This window comes from Gadus morhua, chromosome 13 (assembly GCF_902167405.1).
Source record: "Gadus morhua chromosome 13, gadMor3.0, whole genome shotgun sequence".
Lineage (NCBI taxonomy): Eukaryota > Metazoa > Chordata > Actinopteri > Gadiformes > Gadidae > Gadus > Gadus morhua.
Window position 1 is genome coordinate 9,065,218 of NC_044060.1, and position 18,221 is coordinate 9,083,438.

The 18,221-nt window shown below is 49.3% G+C and overlaps 1 protein-coding gene across 3 annotated transcripts in view; it reads right to left on the reverse strand.

Moving 5' to 3' along the window:
- cacna2d2a (calcium channel, voltage-dependent, alpha 2/delta subunit 2a) overlaps positions 1 to 18,221 on the reverse strand; it is a 131,365-nt gene that overhangs the window by 38,439 nt on the left and 74,705 nt on the right. For 2 of the 3 annotated variants that reach the window (XM_030375627.1, XM_030375628.1), the window contains exons 5-6: positions 11,230 to 11,274; positions 7,055 to 7,193 (exon numbers count right to left, since the gene is read on the reverse strand). In XM_030375627.1, the coding sequence (XP_030231487.1) occupies positions 7,055 to 7,193; positions 11,230 to 11,274 (184 nt within the window). The remainder of the gene's footprint in view (positions 1 to 7,054; positions 7,194 to 11,229; positions 11,275 to 18,221) is intronic. The other variant, XM_030375629.1, reaches the window with a different exon arrangement.

An 18,221-nucleotide genomic window follows, 5' to 3' on the forward strand; every position in this document is an offset into this window, starting at 1 on the left:
CAGGGCCATATCTGTGTGTGTGTGTGTGTGTGTGTGTGTGTGTGTGTGTGTGTGTGTGTGTGTGTGTGTGTGTGTGTGTGTGTGTGTGTGTGTGTGTGTGTGTGTGTGGTACATATGCCTTTGAACCAAGGGTATAGAGGTGGTCCTTGTATAGAAGCCATCAGTAAACACTGGCCGATATGTAGATGCAGACCACCTCTGCTGTCAGAACCAGACACACGCGCACACACACACACACACACACACACACACACACACACACACACACACACACACCCACACCCACACCCACACCCACACCCACACCCACACACACACCCACACCCACACACACAGATCTGCAGGTTATCTCTGTAGAAATACGGCCACACTGTAGATAAGGGACCACAAGCAAACTAATTCTCTTTGATTTATTCGGTAAGGAGACGCCATGACTTCTATGGACAGTTGATAAAAATAAATATTTCCCGGCGGGGGCAGAGGAGGGAGGGAGGGGGGGAGGGGGGGAGGCAGGGAGGGAAGGGGGGAGAGAGAGTGAGGGAGAGAGTGAGGGGTAGGTGGGGTGCTCAGGGAAGCGGACAGGCCCCCCCGGGTGTCATGGCGGCCTCATCTTTCACATTAAACTGGGGCCCCACTCGCTGATATCTTTAAGGTAATGTATCACCCCCACAGCAGACCCAGCCCGTCCTGGAGCACCCTGGGTCTGGCCCCCACGCCACACAACCAGGCAGCAAAACAATAATGGGCGGGATTTATGACGCACGGCCGCACAAAACCGTTCCTCAACGCTGCCCCGCCTCTGTCCATCCCCATGCCCCCATCCCGTCCCCGGCCCTGGCCCGTACCCACCATGAAGCACCCCCACGCCCCCCCCCCCCCCACACACACACACCCTGGTCCCGACCCCCAGAGATGACTACCTTGGAAACACAGAGACTAGCCAAACCAGTACCCTGGAGATAAAGAGCCATCAAATCTAAATTGCACATTATGTCTCGGTATTAGCCTGGTGTTACGTTGACCTGGGACGCTGGCAAAAGGGCTAAGGAGCCCTGCGCTATTTAACAGAAGGACACCTGCAGCCCATTAAAGCCCTCCATTATGTCTAATGGCGCTAATGCTATTATGTGGCTCGGCCCCTACTTTGAAGACTTACAACCATTATCATTGACATCTTCACAAAGCTCTCGTGATCCTTTCTGAGAAAAGGGGCGGCCGATAGAAGCGCTTTGGTGTTAAAAAGACGACACATCTTGACACTGACGGAGAAATTCAAAAGCTTCTTCCCCAAACTTTCAGAGGGCAGAAGTGTGTAAGACTAACTTCCAGAGGGCAAAGGCAGAAAAAGTAATTTAAAATGCTATCAAGGTGGTTTTCAACAGTTATGGATACACCAAGGGAACCGGTCGATTTAAATAAACTTTAAATGTTTAGGTGATGGTGACCTGAGAAGAATATACAATTATGTTGAATCATTTGCATTAAAAGTACAATATTTCACATCAACAATGAGCATTTAAAACGGGTTCTGCATTTCAAATTCATAATCTCGGAGAACGAACATGAGCTTCGAGACGAGCCGAACGCAATTGTATTTTGAGACAAGCGCAATCATTCTACTGTGACAATGAAAAGCCACGACAAGACCTACACTTCTAGTTGATCAGCTAATGTTTAAATTTGCACTATGTATTTATTGTTTGCAAGTCATAAACCAGCGTGTGTGGCATCCGTCTTGAAATCCTCTCTAAGCTCTAAGCTTTCTTCATCTTTGAAATGCAACACAAAGATTTACCATGTTTTAGCACAGCTCTGGTCATGGAGCTTTAAGATGGACGACGGAATCTTGTTATGGTGGTTCCATTTACAATGCTATGGTTATTGTAATGTTACATGGTAATGGTATCAGTAATGTTACATCAACCCAAATTAATCTTCCAATCATTTGAAGAGAGATGGTAGTGGCCATGGTTAACAGTGGCTGGATAACACAAAGCAATACAGAAGGAAGTGAAGGTACACCTTAATGCTAAACAAGCTATTCCTATTTATAGTCTGCATCATTAGGTTCTGCGTCGTCTCTCTCTCTCTGTCTGTCTATGCCTCTCTTTCCTCCTACCTTTTGTCCCGTTCGTTATGATATGAGCTGACTGGAGCTGTTTTTTAAGCTTTTATTCCCCAGATGAAACAGTAGAAACAGACAGCCCCTCATAAATGTAAGAACTTTCTGGAAACTGAGCTAACTCTGAGCAGGGAAAATTGGCTCTTTGAGACACTGGGTAAATGTTAGGAAATAAACAGAAACAGCTGTGCTGCTCAGCAATCGCTGGTCTGTTACAATCATTCATGGTTTACTTTTGTAAATTGCTAATTTCTCTGAGGAAACAATTGCAATCATAACAGGAGTATAGGCAACACATAAATGACAAATGAATATTTGCTGTGCGAGTTTAAAAACCAATGTTGTGCTACTCTTTTTGTTCATATTTTTGGCTGTTAGTATACCGTCAGTTATTAAACACCGCCACTGGAATATGTTGATTCATCCAGACCCAGAAGAACAACAATAATTTGGAATAACACAGAGAGCGGACGACGTCTCCCTCGTCATTCATGGAGCTCCTTCTCCGTCGTCTTCTTCGTCTTTTAATTAAAGCGATGCAGTAAATAACAAATAGATGAAATGTAATTTGCAGGCTTGCTGGGGAGTGAAGTAGCTCTCTGTCCTCCCTGCTCTAATTAGCGTGTGGGTAAACGATAGTGCCCCTTCAGCGGGCACACACTATGAGGGGGGGGGGGGGGGGGTGCGGGGAGGAGAGAGAGGGGGAGACGGAACCTGTCAATTCGAGGAGAACGGCAGAATTACAGCCCTCGCAGTTTTAAAACTGTCTCTCCGTTCTCCTGGGGTCTGGAAACTAATTTTAAATCCACTTCTTACCACACCCCCACAACTTTCGCCTTCTCTCTCTCTATCTCTTTTCAGGCGTTGTCTTTCTTCTCTTCGCTAAATCGCTTTCGCTTTTCTTTCCCGCCCGTAAATCTTTTGATTTTGAAGAGTGCCGGGTTGATCCGGAGCCTGGATTGAGGTTGGCTGACAGGGTGACACACACTTGAGGCACCAGGGGTGAGTGGAAAGATTAAAGAGTCAGGCTTTAAAGGGTGTGTGTGGACTCGGTCCTCCCCCCTACACACACACACACACACACACACTCACACACACACAACCCCCCAAACACAAACACATACACATACACAAATTGATTCCAACAGCTAAAAGAGATTAGTCAGCCAAGTACTCATTCATTTAATCAGTTCTAATTTCAAATTGCCTTGGAGTGAATAGAAATTGTATCCATTTAACAGAAAGCCACTTGATTGTTGTGGCCAGACTTTGGAGCTTTTCCCCAGACCGTTACCAAAGCCGGACAGAGTGCTCCAAGTGCTGCTAGAAAATAAACACTATCTACAGGAGCTTTTATTCATTTGGTCCTCTTGTTCAAATTCCTTTTGCTTTTCATTTGTGTCCAAGTCCACCTCAGACCACACGCACACACACAAGCACGCGCACACACACAGACCTGACATGCGCACACGCAAGCACACACAGATATACGCGTGCACAAATAAAGCACACCGACACACGCACGCACGCACGCACGCACGCACGCACGCACGCACGCACGCACGCACACACACACACACACACACACACACACACACACACACACACACACACACACACACACACACACATACGTGTAAGACAGACTCAGGCAAACTGAGTCTGAGGGTGCTGGCTGGACGACTGCTCCCAGGAGGGGCCCAGAGGGGGGTCTGCAAGACCGCGGGGACCGGCGACCACAAGGCAATAGTGGCCCGAGACATGGGGGCCAGGGAACACACGTATTGTAGGGGGATGTATGGTTGATGTCTCCCTGGTTCTCCCCCCCCCCCCCCCCCCCACCCCCTCCCATGGGGAGGACACCGCGGCGGGGGGGCCAGGGGGGGAGGGAGGGAGGGGGGGGCGTAACGGATGAGCGGGAACTCCTGGTGGTCGTGGCGAGGGATTTATCCCCCCCCAATGCAATCCACCAAAGCTTCACACCATGCACTCTTTCATCTTCACACACATACACTAGCACACACACACACACACAGACACACACACTTAATCACTCCAGTCACAACAGTCAACTCTCATAGCCGAGGTTCCCGCTATGTCTGTCCACAAAAGCCAGATGACAGCAAGACCGGCCTGCCACAGGAAAGGGCTTAGCATACAGGGGGATTTACACTCCATTCAAAACCACACAATACTAATGGAAACAAGTCCTATGGCCTGCCTCTATTAAATGTCCTTTTCCCCCTCTTTCTGTAAAGGGGGGGGACACGGATGCCTTTTTTTTCCCCCCATTGAATGGCGGCAGTACGTTATGGATAACCCCTGCATGATGGGAACAAAAACAACAACTGTGGAAGGTGTGACTCACCGGTGGGCACGTGTCAGGCGTGCACGTGTCAGGCGTGCACGTGTCAGTCATGCCCGTGCAGAGCGTGCACGTCACACGTGTCACACGTAACGCGTGCGGCTGCAAAATTACTCACCCTGGCTTAGTATCTTCTATTTACAGGAGCCCCCCTGACCCAATTACCACATTCAAATGAACCTACTAAAGGCCCCCCCTCTCCTTCCCCCCCTAAGAATAGGGTTCTTCAGGCTCCCTGGCTGCTCACCTCGTCCTCGCACTCTGTGATTATTTGGGACGATTATATTCCTAAGGCCTATTCCTCCACAATCATTCCCCCTTCCTTCGTCATCGTTTCCAAAACATTTACCAGGGGAATTGAACCAGCCCGAGACGCACCACCCACGTCAATTTATTCCCTATGTGGCCGTGGCGACGGTGTCCATCCCATAATAAGCAATGATAATTAGAAGAAAAACTGTGTGAATGTTTGACCTGAGCTAATTAGAAAGTTTGCCGTCCTGGCAGCAGGATTCAGCGGCGGGATAATGATTCATAAAATGGTCCATTAAGGCGCTCAGGGAACACTCTCGGTCTCAATAAATGGGCACGGTCCCTAGCAGACGAATCAAACCAGGACGCACGCGCACGCCGCCTCATTTAGCCGCCCAACAGGATCACAATAAAAAAAAAAAAGACCGAAAGAAAGTTTGGTTTAAATGGTTTCTATTATTATCGTGTCGCTCCCTCCTTCCTCCTTTCTTCTCGCCGTCTCTCCCTCCCTCTCTCCTTATATCTCGGTATGTCAATGCATCCCAGTCTTTCAGTCCATTCCTCCACTTAACCTCGATGTCATTAAAGGTGGCAATACAATTTTGGAAAAGAAAGGACCCCGACTTCTTCAGAACGCCCAGTTTATTAGTTTGGTACTTTTTTTTTTTGCTAATTGAATGAATTCTCCATGCCTGATAACCGCCCTGCGTTCCCAATCACTGCATTAGCCTTGTACGCAAATCAAAGGAATACACTGAAGGGGTTGCTGAGCTAATGAACGTCATTAGCACTTTATAATTCCCTGATCGAATCTGACAAGAATCAGACGTCGGTTCTTCTGGCCTGTTTACCTCTTACCTCCCTCTCCTCCTTTCTCTCTCCCTCTTTCTCTCCCCCTCTCTCTCTCTCCCTAGATAAATAATACCACATAGCAGATCAGCAAAAGCCAAACGTGTTTTGATGTACGAAGCACTATGTGATATTACCAATGTTATGTTATCTGTGTCACGTAGGAGTTAACAGTAAATACTTATAGAAATGAATATAATATATAATATATATATATAATCAATAAACACATATTTAGAGGTGTAATGCCAAACACGTAACAGCAGCAGACAGAATGATGCAAAAAAATAATGTTATATGTGCTTTGGTACAACATACAAAGCCTTCCATGCATTGTATCGGACTCCCCAGAGTGCCAAAAAAAGGCCCTTTCATTCCCTCAGTCATTTCCTCAGACAGGGGATTCAGAGCCCGCTACCGCAAAAACATGGCTTCAGGAACAATGAGCAAGAGTGATTGCTCTATTGTGAGTGAGCAGCAGCCTCACAGAGAGAGAGAGAGAGAGAGAGAGAGAGAGAGAGAGAGAGAGAGAGAGAGAGAGAGAGAGAGAGAGAGAGAGAGAGAGAGAGAGAGAGAGAGAGAGAGGTGACCCAGCATGGGAGTCTGTGAAAAGAAAGGTGCTGTTTACGGGCAGAATAAAGAGACAGATAGAGAGAGAGAGAGAGAGAGAGAGAGAGAGAGAGAGAGAGAGAGAGAGAGAGAGAGAGAGAGAGAGAGAGAGAGAGAGAGAGAGAGAGAGAGAGAGAGAGAGAAAGAGAGAGAGAGAGAGAGAGAGAGAGAGAGGAAAAGAGAGAGAGAAGAGAGAGAAATATAGGGGGGAAGTGAGAGAGAGGCAGTGAGAGAGAGGGGGAGATAGCGATAGCGAGAGAGAGAGGGGGGGAGATTGGAGGGGGAGAGAGAACAAGGTTTTGAAACCATTAGCTGTGTATGCGGATGCTCTGATCTAAGTAAGGAGCCAGTCAGAGGATGATCAACAGATTCAAAGTGGATCACAGAGGAGGGAAAACGACGAGCGGAAACGAGTGGGGCCCCCCCTGGAGAGACACGTGCTCAGTTCTGTCCCGTTTGGCAGGCATGGCAACGCGTGGGGGGGGGGGGGGGGGGGGGGGGGGGGGGGGGGGGGGGGGGGGGGTCTGGAGCCGGTAGGGACGAGAGAAAACCAACCCGGAGCCAAATACTACACGAGTCCACCAGGGGAACCCAAGGTTATTACACTACACAAGTGTTGGAGGATTGTGAAGGAGCTGGGAGGCGATCATAATAAAATAAAACCCACACTGGAAGCAGTGGAGAGCCAAGCGGAAACCACCCGGGGGTTCTGTGTTTAAACATTGTCGTTTAAGATGCACCGGGGGCTTCTGGGTACTTTGGGGGGCGCAGCGGAGGGTGTGCAAGAGAGGTAGAGGAGGAAGAACGAAGAGGAGCATCAATGGGAAGGTTTTTACAGCTAGCGGGTTTGTACTCACAGCCCTTGTAGATGTCGGTTGGGATCTGCACAGCGCTGGAAGAGTAGTTGACCTTGTTCTTGAAGTTGGGGTCGTCCACAAACTCTAGCTCCAAGGAGAACGGATTCTCCAACAGGTTCTCCTCCTCGCCGTCCTCGGTCTGCACACACACGCGCACGCACGCACACATAACACACATTGGGGTGAGTACACAATTAGGATAGTCAGGGGGGACTGCATTATGTTTTCATCCAACATGGGACTTGACAGAAGACATTAGTAGCAATGGTACGTAGATTGTGTAGCTCTCACACGCGCGCGCACGTACGCACCCACGCACGCACGCACGCACGCGCACACGCACACGCACACACACACACAGTTGCTTTGTGTCACCTAAAACTGACTTTCTCATGATCTACAGGGGGCTCTGTAACATGTATATTCTAATGAGAACGCAAGGTAGAACGCAAAGCAAACCAAAAATTTAAAGCTAACTTATTAAAAGCTAAGCGGCTGAGAGACTCAACTCAAACTGACGGATTTCTTCTTGATCAGGTATTCATAGAGCCACAATATTTTCGTCTGGAAATAAATACATGGCACCTTGATTGAACAACAGCCGCTGGCCTGGCTTTCACACTAATTCTCTTATCAGCTCATTTAACTCCCCAGGGTGCACAACAAGATGTGTACGTACTTGCAAAAGTTTTTGGTACGTTTTTGGTACTTTGCTAACCAGATACACACTTCTTGCAATTGTACGGTGAAATTAAGACACAGAAAATGATGGCCATCAACTGAGCATATGCGAAACCTATCTGACGATTGCTGAAGGTTAGTAAAGGTTGTAAAGTCATGTCCTTAATGAAGGAAACATTTTTGTCATGTACTGCATTCTATAGGATGAACAGGAAAATAGTTCCTGGGATCTGGACTCTGGAGTTTGACTTTTAGGATTGTTACATCTGTGCAGGTCCAAAACACACCCATAATATTAACACAACAGCATGGGTTAATTATATTTGACATGATAAAAAACTGTTTGTTAGTATTTTGCCAAAATTAAAGTGCCCCATGCTCACTGCATAAATTGATTGATGGCCCTTCTTTAATTGACAATTAAAATGTAATTACAAGCTGTTGTTGGGACATGTGATCTTTTCCTGTCCAGTTGAAAGTCAAGATAAGACGCAATACAGTTAAAATAAACGGGGAATGTAATCTATTACATATCTCATCTAGCACTTAAAACACTTAGTTAGAGACGTATAGAAAATGTAATTGTATATTGCATTAGGCATCACATCAAAGATGATGTTAGAATACTCCTTTGCGAATGTATTACCGATAGGCGTTAGAAACAGGAATCTATATTGCAGCCTCCATATATATTACAAACCAAGTCTTTGTAGTATATATTAACGTCCCGTCAAAAGTGTGGAATACTGTAATTTAAATAACCCAAGTGGATATTTGTGATGATCAAAATACATTTATCCAGTTTTAAACTAGGTTAAGTGTTAGACTTTATTAATCAACCTCAGAAGAATTTAAGATTGCTAAATATTTGTGTACACAGGCGGCAGGCCCTTAATTTGGAGAGACTTCAGAAAACGGCGTTCATTATTTAATCAGCACATTGGCCATGATTGGCCTCGAAATTCCTGAGGTTACAGTTAACTTAATTGGGTTAGGTGTGCTTGCCTATTAACAATGGGGAATTTGATTGGCTAGCATATCCTGCATATGACGGGAGTGTGGGGGCGTTTGTTTATCGCTGTGCTTGACAGTAATTCTAGTCAGGCAGCCATTTTTTCCCCCTCCTTCTTCAGAAGGGCCCAATCATAATTAACCAAGGCAGCTTCTAATTAGGAGCTAAATAAATCCACACAGGAAAGACTGATTGGTTCGTTTTCTCCAGCCATCTACCACCTGTGTTGCTTGATCCATTACCTCATTTGTTAATTGTATCTCCTATTCTCCAAGTTTAATTAAAGGTTGAAGAGGCCAGAAATGACATTTCACAGACTTTCGCATCCCCCCTTTACCAAATCAGGGATAACCAAAAGGCAAATGAATGAGAAAGCCAAGCAGTGATAGAGACAGACAGACAGACAGACAGACAGACAGACAGACAGACAGACAGACAGACAGACAGACAGACAGACAGACAGACAGACAGACAGACAGACAGACACTTACAGAAGCGATAGAGAAAGGTAGGGAGATTGTAAAGAAAACAATTGCACATTGCAGACACCAAATACAGTGCAACTGACATAAAACATATAGGAATTAAATAAAACATGTTTCAAGTGAGGCATATCCTATGATTCATAATAGAATGAGTCATTACGACAAATATACAAGTAAAAATAAACATCATAGGTCATTATATATCATGTCTCTGGCTAAAATAAATACATTCAGATAAAAATAATTAACAATGAAGGCAACTGAAATAACACAGAGCAGACACGATTCTCTTCATTAGCTATTGTCTGCTTTTGGAATTAAGCACCAGTTTAACTTTAATCTTTTAGTAGAATTTGTGTGTGCAGATGTGCTTAATATATCCTACAATCTACGCCTCATCTAATTATGCAGCCAAACACAATGCCGTTTGGATGGTGTTTTCCCCAAGGGCACCAGAACAGGGAGAGGAGCCGGGTAAAGAGCTTAGTACACAGAGCAGGACAGGGAAGGTTTGAGGGAAAGACAACGCACCAGTGACTTACCTGTTGCTCCTAAACCAGGCATTCTTATCATACATCCCGCAAGCCCAAGGCTTTGTGCTGGGTGCGGAAAGAGGTCTCTCTATCAGAGCATGAACCATGACTGGAATACGGGACAGTCGGCCAGCCCTGCGACTGTGGTGACCTCTACGCGACCTCTAGGGCTTTCACGAGATCGTTCTTGTACGGGGGGGGGTGGGGGGTTTGGTGGGGTGACAATGCGTGGGTCAGGGGGTGGGGGTGTGTCAACGGGGGGCTGAGCCTCAGTGTGCCATGTTAATGATGACCGATGTCCTCCAATTAGATGTGCTGACAGCCCCTAAAGCGCTGTGTCATTAATCACGGGCGTGGCGTGCACACAGAGAGAAAATCACACTGTGATTTATGGCGCGGTTGGCGCTGCCTCCCGCCTGCCCGCTCGCTCACTCGCTCTCTCTCTCTCCTCCGCCCCGCGGTGTGCCGCGTAAGGGGGCCGATCTGAGGGATCCGCCGCACCTCACATCCACAGACGAATCCATCAGCGGGAGGGCTCCCTGCGACTCGGACCTATCCCTTTCCTGAGGCCCCCCACAGACGAGTAACGAGAACGCACCGTACGTACGCTGCACCTAGGGGGGCCTGGGGAGGGATGAGATGATGGGACGGTGTGGCCGAATAAATATCAGGCCCCGGTTCTGCTTTGTTTTGGTCTGGTGGGGGGGGGGGGGGGGGGGGTACGTAGCCGTGGTCGACTGGTCAGTGGTCACCCCTTTAGATGTCATTCATATTGCGCTGATTCAATATGAATGACAGGTCATGAGCGGAGATGGGCGTCCGGCCGGGGGGCATGAGTGGATGGCGTGACACGCGCTCGGAGAGGTGTCTGTCCGCGGGGCCGTCAAGGCTGACAGCCGGGGACGCTGCCGGGGCTCACGGTTTCACTCCGGTCCAGCGGGGATAAAAGTCTGCACATAGCAGTTCAACTTTACACGGGTGGGGGCGGGAGGGGACTGGGGATGTGTCTCTGTGTGTGTGTGTGTGTGTGTGTGTGTGTGTGTGTGTGTGTGTGTGTGTGTGTGTGTGTGTGTGTGTGTGTGTGTGTGTGTGTGTGTGTGTGTTGGGGGGGGGGGGGGGCTCTGTCAAACCAACTCACCGTACGTAGCGTCACCTAGCTAACTAGCATCGACAGCCCAGGGGCCCGTGACCGGGGGACGTCGCCGGTGAGGGAGGATGGGTGCAGGGGCGAGCCAGGGAACCGGGTGGGTGGGTGGGTGGGCAGTCTGGGGGGGGGGGGGAAGGGGCGGGTCGGGGCGGAGGGGGGTGCAGGACGGGCGGGCGTGTGACTGGGGCCGAGGTAGGGTTGGGTTTGGGGGTAAACTGTGCTGGGGGGGGGGGGGGAGGTTGTGGGGGGCGGGGGAGTTTCCGGGGGGGGGGGGGTGGGGGGGGGGGGGGGCGGGGGCAAGACCGTACTGTACTCACATAGTCCGAATCCGCTTTGGAATCGTAGTATGAAATGTCACTCTCCTGCGCAGAGAAGAAAAAGTGGAAAGACGGGCGATGAGAGAAGATATAGCAGCGGCCACTGCATATCCACGCCGAGCCCCCTCCTGGCGGCTGGGAAAGCTAGAGAGAGCCGTGGTTATATCCATTCAGGAGAATATAATCAACATCACAGAACACTGCTGGGGTAGTGTGATGGGGGGTGGGGGGATATGGCCGTGGTCATGGAAGCCGGCAGAGGAGCCTTGGAGAGTTAAACTGAATAGAGTGGTGGAGGTGGACGTTGATGTTGAGAGGATGGTTCAGCCAGCGCGACGTGGAGATGGGAGGCAATGCTCCCAACCGAGCAGCAGAGGAGCCCACCGGGTTAGCGGAACATTGGTTTGTTGTTGTGAATCAGATGTTTTTTTAGTGGTGGTGGTGGTGGTGGCGGCGGTGGTGGTGGTGGTGGTGGTGGTGGTGGTGGTGGTGGTGGTGGTGGTGGCGGTGGTGGTGGCGGTGGTGGTGGCGGTGGCGGCGGCGGTGGCGGTGGTGGGGGTGGTTTTGCAGCACGAGCAGAGATGTAGCATGGGCTTAAGGTGATCTGCATCGAGTGGTATGGAAATCCGTTCACATGCTGACTCGCCTCAGGAGTCTTATCATTTCTCCGCCGGCTGTGTTTTTGAGTGCGAGCGCACAACACAACTCTCCTGGGGAAAATAGAAGGAGGGAACAACGACAAGGAGCCACCCTCTGAACGTTCTGTCGTTCTGTTTGTTTAGCGCTGCCATGCCATCCACCGCTAATTCCAGTTACCAGCTACACCGGGCAGAGTTCTGCTCCCATGCTCCAAGTCCTAAATCCCCCCCCCCCCCCCAGTGTTGTCATCAACCACCACCCGCCTTCGGGAACAGCAGGGGAGTCCCTTCTCCACTAAACAGAGTCTGGCGAACGTCCGCTATGTGGCTAACAGAGCGCACCAGGCCAGCATAAGCCCTCCCACGGAAAATCTGGACCCCCCCCCCCCCCCCCCCAGAAAAAGCAGGATTTCCAATTATCCGCCAATCCTAGAAATGGCATTTTAATGGTCATTGATTAAATCCACAAAATAAAAAAGGAAGAAGTAAATATTGTTTCGAGGGGTTGTGGATATAGCCGTACTCTGCCTTGGTGGGATGACACCCTGAGCCCACCCTCCTGCCCGGTCTCCCCCCGGCCGGGAATCCTTATCTCCAGTGTGGCAGGCTGGAGGGCACGCTGGAGGGAGGCTGGAGGGCAGGCTGGAGGGAGGCTGGAGGTCGCCCTTCCACAGGGTACGCCTCATTATCACCCCCGCCGGGGACGCTCCACCAAGGGCAGCGGTGTGGCTCCGTTCCCACCTCTCACCTGCCCCCTCCGTGGCCGTGCTCCATGGCAGCGAACAAGTGGGAGATTCCTTCCTTAATAGAGCTCTCTCTCTCTCTCTCTCCCTCTCCCTCTCCCTCTCCCTCTCTCTCTCTCTCTCTCTCTCTCTCTCTCTCTCTCTCTCTCTCTCTCTCTCTCTCTCGCTCTCTCTCCCCCTCTCTCGCTATCAAAGCAGCTCTCCCATTCTATCAAAGTAGCTCTCTCTCTCTTTCAATCTGTTATTTTAATAATTGCCATTATTAATAATTGCATGCCTTGTTTATTTATCCACACGTCACATGATCACATCTACAATTTTTTGTACGAGGCAGACATGAAGACACACCAGGTTGATAACGCCCTCTGTACCTCCAGCTGCGATTCTCCCGGCCAGCCACCTGCACTACTTTGTGAGCCATCGGCCCCCTCACTAGACTGCCGTCCAACAGCTAGACAGGGTCTGCAGTGGCACCAGGCCACCAAACCACGGACCACCACTCTGAGAATCCAGCGGACCAGGGCCAATACCCCAAGCCCTCCAGCATCTCTGTCATTGTATCAGCCCCATCACACAACTCTATGGATCATCCAGAATGAGGTATGTGTGTGTGCATGGGAAGGAGGGAGTGTGTGTGTTTATGTGTGTATGCAAGTGTGTGTGTTTGTGTGTGTGTGTGTGTGTGTGTGTGTGTGTGTGTGTGTGTGTGTGTGTAGGAGGGAGTGTGTAGGAGGTAGTGTGGAGGAGGGAGTGTGTACGTGTGTGGGAGTGTGTGTGCATTTGTGTGTGTGTGTGTGTGTGTGTGTATCTGTGTGTAGGAGGGACTGTGTTTGTGTGTGTGTGTGTGTGTGTGTGTGTGTGTGTGTGTGTGTGTGTGTGTGTGTGTGTGTGCGTTCGTGCTTGTGTGTGTGTGTGAGTGCAGGTGTGTGTGCAATTGTTCGTGCGCATCTGACACTGTGTGTGTGTGTGTCTTTTAGAGTGTGTGAGTGTAGGAAGGAGTGTGTTGAGGAAGTTAAAAATCAATGGTTGAGTGGAGTGCACCACCACCGGCGGTAGGCCTGATGGGCAGAGCACCGGCAGCGCTCGGAGGTGGGTGGAGGGAACAGAGGAAAGGGTGGGGGGGGGGGGGGGGTAATTTGCGGTGGTGACGTTGGCGGTGGAGCTGGACACAGAGGGGGGTTGCAGCCGTTAGGGCTAAAAATAGTCTGCGCCTCTGCGCAGTGAAGAGAGCGAGGGAGGGAAATGGAAGAGAGTAGGAGGGGAGAGAGAGGGAGAGAGAGAGAGAGAGAGAGAGAGAGAGAGAGAGAGAGAGAGAGAGAGAGAGAGAGAGAGAGAGAGAGAGAGAGACGGATGTGGGGACCGACAGTGTCAGGGCAGCAGTGTTTGTTTCTCTACAAGTGAAGGCAGTAAAGTTGGTTTGAAGCCTTGTACTGTTTGTACAGTGGCCTCTGTACTCTGTGAGCACTATCTCGCCGCTGCAGTACTGAGGGTCATCCTTCGTTAAGGCTCCCTGGGAATAAATAAACACCTGGCCCAACATGCAGGAAGATGCTTTAATGCACGAGGTGGTGAGAATATGACCCTCCAAATGTCATTACAGCTGGGGACCAAATGGACTTCAGTGTATTTACATCTCTCACATACACAAACACACGCACACTTTTTTCAGGGGTTGCCATAGACACCTGGTTAATCTCTAAAGCGTATATCTTCAGGTGTATAAACCCAGGGGATATCAACATGACCTTGTGTGTACCAGCCCCCCCCCCGCCCCCCCCACCCCCCCACCCCGGTCCCTCCCGAGGGCAGTGTAACCATCTGCCGGGGCTGGTCGTTGGTCTCTGGGGCGGCCGCACTGGGGGGGGTTACGAACACATCCGATAAAACCCGGAGCCAGCAAATTACCCCACTCCCATCGCTGCACACAGTGTGTAGAAACACACACCTGCCGATATCAACCCTCACACACACACACACACACACGGACGCACACGCGCAGACACCAGACTCGCACACACAAACACACATACACACACACACACACACACACACACACGTGGATGCACTTGCTGGAACAATTATGCAAACCTCAACACCAACCTACATGGGCAGGCAGGTGCGAGAAGAAACACACTCACCAACACACACACACACCGAACACCGTCAAATACACAGAAAACACACACACACACACACACACACACACACACACACACACACACACACACACACACACACACACACACACACACACACACACACAGTCGTGGCCTTGGACAAAGCAATACAGACGGGAGAGCTGCAAGAGAAATTCTCAGACACAAAAGTGGTATCAGTAAATTAAATCTATCATGCTGAGTGGACCAACACATTCCAAACAGGAGACAAACACACGAGGTCAGGTGATCCTCCCAGGTCTCTCTCGTTACATCAATCTCTCTCTACTCCTCTTCCCGCATCCCTTCTCTCCTCCACCTTATCTCAATCTGCCTCCTCCTCTCCTGTTATCGCCTCCTCCACACCCTATACCTTATCTCTCTCTACCCCCTCCATCTCTCCCTCCTTCTCTCTCTCCTCCCTCTATGCCTATCTCCCTACATCTCTCTCTCCCTCCCCCTCCATCTATCTCTCCCTCCCTCCCCCTCCATCTCTCCCTCCTTTTCTCTCTCTCCATCTCTCCCTCCTTCTATCTCTCCCTCCCTCCCCCTCCATCTATCTCTCCCTCCCTCCCCCTCCATCTATTTCTCCCTCCCTCCCCCTCAATCTATCTCTCCCTCCCTCCCTCTCTCTCTCTCTCTCTCCCTCTCCCTCTCCCTCTCTCTCTCCCACCATATCTCTCTCTCTCTCTCTCTCTCTCTCCACCCTCACCGTCTGCTTCGGGCCCGTCTCCCAATTTCAGATTTGAGCCGATGCGACACGGGGTAGGCCACATGTCCACTGTTGCTATAGAAACCGGCCCTCTGCTCTCGATTTCACTGGGACTTTGACTCCCGCACCCAGTCAACAAATGCCCGCTGTTTTCTTACATCTGTCAGTAAACCTCTCCGGCGGCTACATATCTTCTCCTTCTCGTTTTCCCCCGTCTCCGCCGACCATCACCGGCTCTGTGCCTGCCAGCCATTCCCTCAGCACCTAGGAAACATATTTTTCCAATCTGCCGTGCAGGCATTTTCATGTTTTTGGATTTATTCAACATCTCTCCGTGCATTGCCAAAGCCACTGGCATATCCTCTTTCACACTCAAACAAAAAAGTCGTCCATTCCTTATATACGGGCGATACCCGATACGTCTAAAAAAAAATGTAAACTCCAAACTAACCAACGACGATGTGCAGGAAGTTGTGTGTTACTCAAAGAGTAACACCGGGACTCTCCACCAGGACTTATGAACTCAGGCTCTGTGTCCCCCGGAACCTATGGGGCCCCACCCAGCAGATGATGATTGAGGATGGGGTTTAACGGTGTGCTATCAGGGTCTGCGAGGGGGGGGGGGGGGGGGGGTTGGAACGGCGCACCCGCTCAACCGGGGATGTGGAAAGTCTAAGTTGGAAGCAGCTGAGACAGCTTGACATTTGGGCCGCAGACAAGCGCTCCATCAAGGGTGGGGACAGATTACAGTCATATCCATATCTCCTCTAGACACCTGTTAATGACTTTATAATTACAGGATGCACTCGCCGACACACGGCACGGTACGGCACACACACACACACACACACACACACACACACACACAGAGTGAATGCACAACTGGGTGCATGCACGAAGACTGCTTCCACAAGCACACGCACACATGTGGAAAGGGATAACATTTTGTGGCCATCGTAGAGCAGAGAACCTCACCAACACAACACATGCCTAATGGAAGCTGACATTATGTCACACACAATAAAGGATTTTATTTAGTTATCTTCATTAAACAACACACACACAGACAAAACACACACACACACACACACACACACACACACACACACACACACACACACACACACACACACACACACACACACACACACACACACACACACACACACACTGGAATGTACACACACAGGAAAATATACACACAAACACACACACACACACACACACAAAAGTACATACATACACTTAAACTAATTAATCAATACTAACTTAAGTGCAGAAAAACAAGGAGACAAATAATAGGACAACTACTTCAAACCAAGCCACCACATACCAACACTGGAACACGCTCAGCAGAACACATTACTATGATTGACAGCCAATTTGGACCAGAGGATGGAATGGAAGACGATGCATACACACATGGCGTTCATAAGAGAAGGAGCACCCAATTACAAGCATCACATCAAAGGCTAATTTGTTCAGTTCCTTCCCTTTATTTCATATGACTGGTTTGAACTGGTTGGCTTATGAAACATGAATCTCAATGCCTTCACTAAATCATACCGGGGCAAATTAGTCAGTGACACCTAGACATTTGTCAAAAGGGACATTGAAGTCAATTTGAAATAACTATTACGGTCCAATATGAATTATACGTTGCTCTCCCGTTCTCTTCTGAAGGAGTGGAGAGGAGGAAGGGTTGTGAGGAGAGAAGAGAAGGGGACGAGAGGGAGAGAGAGAGAGAGAGAGAGAGAGAGAGAGAGAGAGAGAGAGAGAGAGAGAGAGAGAGAGAGAGAGAGAGAGAAATAGATAAAGAAATGAGAAAGAGAGAGCACATGAGAGAACAAGAGAGAGAGAATATATAAATCTTGAATTTATTCTACTGATTGAAAGAACACATAAGAACCTGCACTTAGTGAAAGCGTATTTCAAACGGCTGGAGAGGCTTAATTGCGACTCATGGTACAGTGTGTGTCACTGCAGCCCAAAGTGTCTATAGAAACGTTCACCCAAAACAATACACTCGTACAATTGGACTTAATCTATACAAATCTATAACCAGCATGGCCGTTTAAATAGCTATTCAGCCTTTGAAGAGACTAAGTGAGGCGTTACATTTCCACCACATTAAAACATGTACAGACGACGATATAGGGGGGCGGGTGGGTGGGTGGGGGGTAGACGTGCGTCAAGACTGACTGTCCAAACACGCAGAAAGCAAATATGTACAATGCCTGTGTCAGAGGTTTACTATAAGTTCAAGGGGATCTGCAAATCCCTCGCCTAAAAAGGGTTGGTGAAATGAATGAAACCTTTGGAAAAAAAAAGGAAAAAGGTAAGAAAAGAGAATAGATAGCTAATACATAGTATATACATCAATAGAGAGATCTCTCCCTTTCTCTCTCGCTCTCAGGTGGCTCGGTATCTTTCCTGTAGCTCTCTCTCCTCCTCTCCCTATAGCTCTCACCTTGCAGCTCTCTCTCCCGTTAGCTCTTTCAGTCTCTATCCCCGTAGCTTGTTCTCCTCCTCTCCCTGTATATCTCTCTCTCTCTCTCCCTGTATATATCTCTCTCTCTCTCCCTGTATATATCTCTCTCCCTCCCCCTCTCTCTCTCTCTCTCTCTCTCTCTCTCTCTCTCTCTCTCTCTCTCTCTCTCTCTCTCTCTCTCTCTCTCTCTCTCTCTCTCTCTCTCTCTCTCTCTCTCTCTCTCTCTCTCTCTCTCTCTCTCTCTCCCTGTAG